Source organism: Limulus polyphemus, unplaced genomic scaffold (genome assembly GCF_000517525.1).
Source record: "Limulus polyphemus unplaced genomic scaffold, Limulus_polyphemus-2.1.2 Scaffold4676, whole genome shotgun sequence".
Lineage (NCBI taxonomy): Eukaryota > Metazoa > Arthropoda > Merostomata > Xiphosura > Limulidae > Limulus > Limulus polyphemus.
Window position 1 is genome coordinate 32,513 of NW_013670286.1, and position 7,585 is coordinate 40,097.

The 7,585-nt window shown below is 32.2% G+C and overlaps 1 protein-coding gene across 1 annotated transcript in view; it reads right to left on the minus strand.

Moving 5' to 3' along the window:
* Positions 1-3,990: 3,990 nt before the first annotated feature.
* Positions 3,991-7,585, minus strand: part of LOC106471523 (dnaJ homolog subfamily B member 9-like) — a 10,356-nt gene continuing 6,761 nt past the window's right edge. The window contains exons 3-4 of the mRNA XM_013932122.2: positions 5,205-5,624; positions 3,991-4,271 (exon numbers count right to left, since the gene is read on the minus strand). Of these exons, the coding sequence (XP_013787576.1) occupies positions 4,201-4,271; positions 5,205-5,624 (491 nt within the window). The 3' untranslated portion in view covers positions 3,991-4,200. The remainder of the gene's footprint in view (positions 4,272-5,204; positions 5,625-7,585) is intronic.

A 7,585-nucleotide genomic window follows, 5' to 3' on the forward strand; every position in this document is an offset into this window, starting at 1 on the left:
ACTTTTTTCAGATATAATTATTTCTAGTTTATATACCAAAATTATAATAATGTCGACCTTTAATAGTTTCGTTTTCAGTTTATTTACTGATTATAAGTATTATTTTATTACAAGTTACAGTTTTTACAGTAAAGAAGATTATTTTTTAAAACAGGTACGACGTTTCATCACTGGTATAATCGAAAAACGCCGTACCTGTTTCCTTACTGTAAAATCTGTAACTTGTAATAAAATAATTTCAGCTTTTGTAGAACAGTTCTTGAATTTAACAGAGTTACGATCTGAAATTCAACTTCCTTTCCAGCAGAACAGGTTTCCTAGCCTAAACTAGGGCCTACTTAATATTCTAGTGACGTGAGAAAAACAGGGAGTTAAGCCTATGTTGCGTGGTAGCTCCAATATCTGGAACAACACTCAAGACGTACAAAGTTTAGGCCTACAGATTATTATTTAGAGATCAACATGTTTGATTAATTTCTACTTAGTAGATTACTAATATTCCAATTTAGAAACCTAGCAATGATTAAAATTTTTGATCAATTAATAAAGATAACATTTTAAGTCTTATTGTGAAACGTGTATTTTAATAACACTAATTTATATAAACATTTCTACTCGTGTTGAATTTACATGACAACGTATAACAAAAACCTGTATCCCAGGATTTTTCACAATCCTTTTACACTTCTGTTACATGTTAGTTAGCCAGTTATACTCAATATAAATATTTCATACTAGAAAAGATAAAATAACTTTTCAGATATATTGTTTTTCTTCTTTAGGTTACCGACCAGAAGACTCCTGTGTTAAGTTAAAATAGCAATAGAACAAAAATTCGTTAGACGATGAACTGGTACAACGTGATATGCGTTTAGGCTTAGGGTTTCTTCTTCGACAGTTCATTAAACTGTGAACATAAAAAAAAAATTCACTAGAAACCTGAACATTTTAATAATAGGATGAAAATTTGGAAAACATTCCATCTCATTATTTATATGGTAAATGTAAAGACGTTAAGTTTTATCTTTACCTTTCAAAAAACAGGATTCGTCACTGAATATAATCTATTTGTTGTGAGCAGGAATTTTTTTGTTTTTTATTATAACTTCACTAGTATTACTTATTAAACATTAGTGACATCTGTTGTATTGTACTTTGTTTTTAAATTAAACTTTATGCTATGAAAATGTTAAACATAAGTTAATTACAATTTTAAAAGTTATCATGAAATACAATTGTAGAAATCATATTCTGACAAATGTAGTACACCGATGTCCTTCCAGTTGGATTTAAATATACCCAAGAATAACGATGTATAATATCGGGATAAGTAGCCCTTGCTGTCCTACAATTTTTCAAGAAATCATCAATTCTCCTCCTAAACTTTTGTAAAGTGATGGCCTCCACTTCTGGTTTTTAGCAGTGTGAGCCTTCAGACTTATCGCTGAACCAATGGGGACTCTTAGCTGTTAGAAAAATAACAGTCTTAACATGAGCCTAACCTGTCTTTTTCCAAGCCATAAACTTTTATTTTCGTCCCTTTATCTTCAGAATACAGATGAAGGGAATTAGACCTTTATCCTATCATTTTCCTCAAACTAATCATCTAAGTTTCTATAAGAAGAAACAGGTTACGGGAAACCTATCCCTATAAAATAACCCTGTCATCCCCGGCAAAATAGTCTTAGTAGCTCTCCTCTGAACCTTTTCCAATCAGTTAATATCATTTCCTAAATAAAGGCACTACAACAGAAGACAGTATTCCAAGTGATGCCTAGCTCACAACTGTATAGAGATCTTTCTTTTTTAATTTGTAGTCAATACATTCATAAATTATAGAAGCTTTACTACTATCAATATACAACTGCCTTGAATACTTCTAGATTATCATCTTTTGTTTTATTTTGTGATACACTCAACTGTATGACCCTGTTTTATTTCTTTGTATCATGAACTGAAATATATATGTGTGTGCCCTTAAGTGGTGCCCCCAGTGGCACAGCGGTATGTTTGTGAACTTACAACGCTAGAAACCAAGTTTCGATATCCGTGGTGGGCAGAGCATAGATAGCCCATTGTGTAGCTTTGTGCATTAATTCACACAAAACAAACAACTCTTAAGTGGTACGTCATTATTACTGTATTGCATCATTCAAAGATTAACAAAACGTTTCAGTTGTTAGCCAATGTCAACATTTATTTGACTGCAAAATTTTTAATGATCACATACAACTATGTATTCTTGAAAATTTATCTAAAGAAGTGAAAACTGAGATCAAATAAGATTCAAACTCAATATTTGCTCATCAGACGCTTCACACCAGCTAAGCAGCATCTTCAATATTAAAAGTCCAAGTTTTTACTTAATTGGTCTGTGAATGATGGAATTTGGTAGGTCTCTTGAGCTACATCACAAAATTTGTAGAGTTCAGAATCACTTTTTATCATTATTTTAGTAGAAGGTTCCCACTGAAGTAGACCCTACAAATGTTAAAGGTGGCACACTGCCATTTTAAACAGTGTTGTTGATACTTGTTTTATTGGACTTGCACAGATCTGTGTAAGATACCAATCCTCTTCAGTAAACCACCTATTTATATATATTCAAGTCCATGAATAATTTATCAGTCATAAATAATCCAATCTAAATCTCAGTAAATAAGAATGTGAAAAAAAAAGGATTTTCTTCCATGTCAGGGTTGTTACTTGGTCTTCAATAAACTGGCTGAAAGAGCATTCAATCAGTAATAAATACTTTTGGATATGACATAATTGTTACACTTCAAGTAAGTACAAATTATCTGCCATTATACAAGTATTTTATTGTTAATAAAGTTTCCAAAATAAAGAAATGCCAAAACCATCTGAAGTAAAACTTAAAATTCACCATGGGAAAAAATACTATCAAATATTTTGACAAAACACAGATCTATGGGTTACATTTTTGTTTTCCAACACCTTATATACATATTTGTATAAACTGAACACAGTAATTCATCCAAAATAAACCTGGAATACAGTAATTGGTATTATTAGTGTGTTCAGTCCCACTAGCAATGGTGATCTCGTATTAGCTGAATTAATGGTAGTTCCCTGTACACACCAACTGGACGTTTTAGATATTATTATATAATACAAGAAGAATTTTATACACATTGTCCTTGTGTTCATGCCAGACCGTTTGTTACACTTTAGTTACATAAATATTAAAACCAACATCGATGCAACTATATACAAAGTAAAACCAAGAAAACAACCATGAAATATAAGGTCATCTGGAGGTAAACTGAGGCACTAGCTGGGTTTGTAATTCAAGACTTGTTTGGTGTTGCACATTAGTTACCCTTTATAAACTGAGCACTTTTTTTGTACATCTAAGAACTGTACACAGTCATGGTGTCCATCTGCTCTTAAGAAATAAATGTTGGGAAAATACATATTTTCAGAAAAAAGAAACATTTAATTGGTGGTATTATGGACTATCTATCTACATTAATGTATATTTCATTTCTCCAATTTTGAAATATTAAATGCTGGAATTGAGAGAATGGAAAGTAATATGGCAACCCAACTACACACACACACACACACCTTGGTTATACAACTGTGTTCTACCACAAGGTCTCTCCAGACTTCCTGGAATGAATGTGAAAGTGTGTAACCTAGTTTTTCATTCTCTTGTGTTAAGACTTAAAACTAAGGCCAAAGTTAAAATAAGAATCTCCACATTAAAAGAGTTTCCCAATTATCAAGACTAAAGCCACAGATCTGACTTAGTCTCGTGAGAATTGTTACTATAGTTACACACCCAATCTCAACCCTGATTGTAATGACAGTTTTATTTAATAAATTTAGCAATAAAAGCATCAAATCTCTAAAATGCATAGGCATGTTAACAAACTTATAACTTTGTCTAAATACTAAGAAAATGCACTCCTCCCCCTTACGTATGTCGTATATGCAGTAGAGAGCACAATTCAGAAGAACATGCAAGCTACTAGTTAACTTTTAATATACAAGGAAACCTAATTTGTATCATAGTTTTACATAAATAATTTAATATATACTCTGTCACTTTAATTTTAAAAGCTGTACAGAATTTTCTTTACATCAACCTTTACATGTACAAGATATATTATTACAATCGTTTACAAAAAGGATCACATCAATCCTCCTTCCGCTGGTCAAAGGGTAGAGAACTTAGAAACACTGGGTGTATGTTGTAACCATGTTTCCTCGCCTTTCTGTCACAGTCTTGCACCGTGAACCACCTGCATAAAGTAAATAAATTTTAATAACTTTAAACGTTGCAATAATTTAATAAGTTGAGGGTTGTTTAATGCTTTATTAGCATAATTTGGAAAGTCTAAAAACTAATAATCTTTGGAACTAATAAATCTTCAAACATTTTAAAAATTAAAAAAAAAGTTTTGTAGATAAGTCAACATTCTTAACATAATTTAATACATGAGCAATTTTTAAATTTGTCTGTGTAAAAGAATTAGAAAATGCATGCCAATTTCATTAATATTTAAATAAAACAAGTTATTAAATTTTTTTGACTCCAGCCTAATTAATTTCATTAATATTTAAATAAAACAAGTTATTAATTTTTTTTGACTGCAGCCTAATTTTACACAAAAAATATAATTTTCCACCTAATTTAACTGGAAGAGAAGCAATTACTTTCATCGTAACAACAAATCAATTACTGAGAGTGAACACCATTTTCATGTTTCTATTGGCCCTATGTTTTTGGTGTTATACAACTCATTAGCATGCTGTAACATCGTACTGTGAAGAGTTGCCTTCTATACTCTGTACACATTGGACTTACACATTAATTTACTACACAATTCAAACGTAAAACTTTTTACCATGTACAATTTGGTTATGTTTGGTAATCAGTAATACCTACATTGTCAGGCACTGGTAACAAGTCTGTATTGAAACATGGCAAATTTAATTGCTGAGAAGTTGGAGATGACCAAATGAAAAAGAAACAGAATGCGAGGTGTGTAGGGGAAACATTACCATATTTTATACACTAGTTGTCATGGAAATTTGATCATAAACATATTCTTGGTTCAAGTTGGACAAATATTTTGAATTTCAAAGAAATGTAGCTTTATATAGAAAGAAAACAGACGCCGTAATATAATAACTAACTGAAAAATAAGATAGTAGGGTGCAGAAATCCTTACCCGAGCTTTTGTGACTGTGGTGAGCCTTGAACTGATGATTAGACATGTGTTGATTACCAAAATGAGTGCCAAAGTAGGAATCCCCACTACCAAAAGGATCAAATCCATTAAAACCAAATCCTCCTGCAAATGGTCCTTCTTCTGGTTCCATGTCTGAAAAAAGATCGTCAAAATCAAAAAATCCACTGTGTGGACCACCAAACTGGAACCTGAAGCCATGACCTTCGTGATTGTGGAAATCGTGACCTTGACGATGTCCACGATGATATGCAAAGGCATCATCAAAGTTTTGAAAGAATTCATTGAAGTTAAACTGAAAGCCATGTGGTCCACCAGGACCCTCACCACCATTTTCAAATGCTGCTTCACCAAACTGGTCATACTTTTTTCTCTTGTCTGGATCGGAAAGTACTTCGTATGCTAAGAAATAAAAGAAATTTCTAGTACAACATTAACCCGATCATTTCTATATTATATGATACTATTACATCCACAAAGGTAGTTACATGATGACATCTGGTATTAAAAAGACTTACTTTCTAAAAGGTCTAATTACCGTTAATAACTCACAAGACTTTAATAAACTAGATATCAAAACATAGAAATAAAAGAGCAGTAAAGATTATTAAATATATAGATGTTGAAACAAAAGAACATTAACTGGTAGCACCTTTGGATAGTGATACAGAGAAATTGTGTATTAGCATGTAACAGAATCACAAATATCTCTTTTAACACACACACACACACTATACTTTATTTATTACATTTTGAACTTACAGTGGTTGCAGTAATGTTGTTGAAAATTTTGCTTCCTTGACAGTTTTCAATCCTGTCTGTTAGTATAGTATATTTTGACCTAACCTTTATATTATTTTATCCGTTATGTAACTTCCTTTATGGCTTAGCGGTATACTGTAGGTTAGTCATACTTTGTTTTAAAGATGTCACTCATTCACAGATGTAAGCCACAGCACTTATAAATATTGTTCATGATTTTAAAGATGTCACTCATTCACAGATGTAAGCCACAGCACTTATAAATATTGTTCATGGTGAATTTCCAAACATTTACAATGTGTAATACCACCACAACTAGACTTGTGACTAGAAGGATATAAAAAGCCTCTCTCAAGAAAAATATCTGTATATTAGATTGTTAAACGATGTAGAGCTAAACGACAATATTTTGAGGAAAAAAAGTGTTCAATGTCTTGCATGGAGCAGAAAAACTTGAACAATAAAGCATTTAAACAGAAACAGCTTCCTAAACTACACCCCAAGCCATCCAAATAAATGCCATCATCCATCAAGAGAAGTTATAGTCATGAAAGAGAACCTTCTGACCCACAAAGCTATGGTGATGAAGCTAGGCATATCTCTTGGTACCATTAACAAGATAATAATGTAGAACTTGAAGCTGAAGAAGTCTCAAAAGTTTCCAGGGACACTCAAAAGTCAACAGCTATTTCGAGAAAGATGACTGAAGAAACTGGAATCAGAGCAATCTTGTTTAACCACAAACCTGTCAAGTCCACTAATGCAGCTCCAACTGATTTTTGAATCTTTTGCTTAAATGTGGCCTTGGAAACCAATGTCTATGTACAGTACAAGGTCCGTGGGAAGTCTGTAAAAAGGAGTTAATACTGACATCATCATTCTTTACTCAAGATTGTTAAAATAGAAATTACAGTGTCATAATCGTAGCCAACAGACTGAGAGTACAACAGATAAGGGCATCAGAGGACTTGGGAAAAACACTTACATAGAGTAATTAACCTCTGTATCAGCATGCCATTTAAAAAACAATATATATAGTAGAATCAGTATAGATTTCACTAAACTAACGTTCATAACACAAAACAATGGAAGTCTGACATTACCGAGTTTAGAAGGTTGTAATCTTTACATATTATAAGGTACATAGATCAAGGAACATATAACATGACCACTAATCAAACAGTTTTGTTTCAACTGAACTTGTACCAATTCGTTTTAACCTCAGCTAAATTCCAAAATGACAAATTCAACAATAGATTCTTGAACTTAATATGTATGAAACATAAATATTTTGCACTTAAAGATGCAGTTCTAACTTTCACAAGCATTTTATTTCTTCTTTCTAATGAAAAACATTAACTTACATTTGTTATTAACAGATACTTGTATATAAAAAATTCTGGTAATTATGATACAGACCTTATTAGCCATAGGTGTGCAGGTTTTGCACACTAAACCAAACACATTCTTTACTCGGCGTAATAGACACAAGCGAAGGGATAACACCAAACACATTCTTTACTCGGCGTAACAGACACAAGCGAAGGGATAACACCAAACACATTCTTTACTCGGCGTAACAGACACAAGCGAAGGGATAA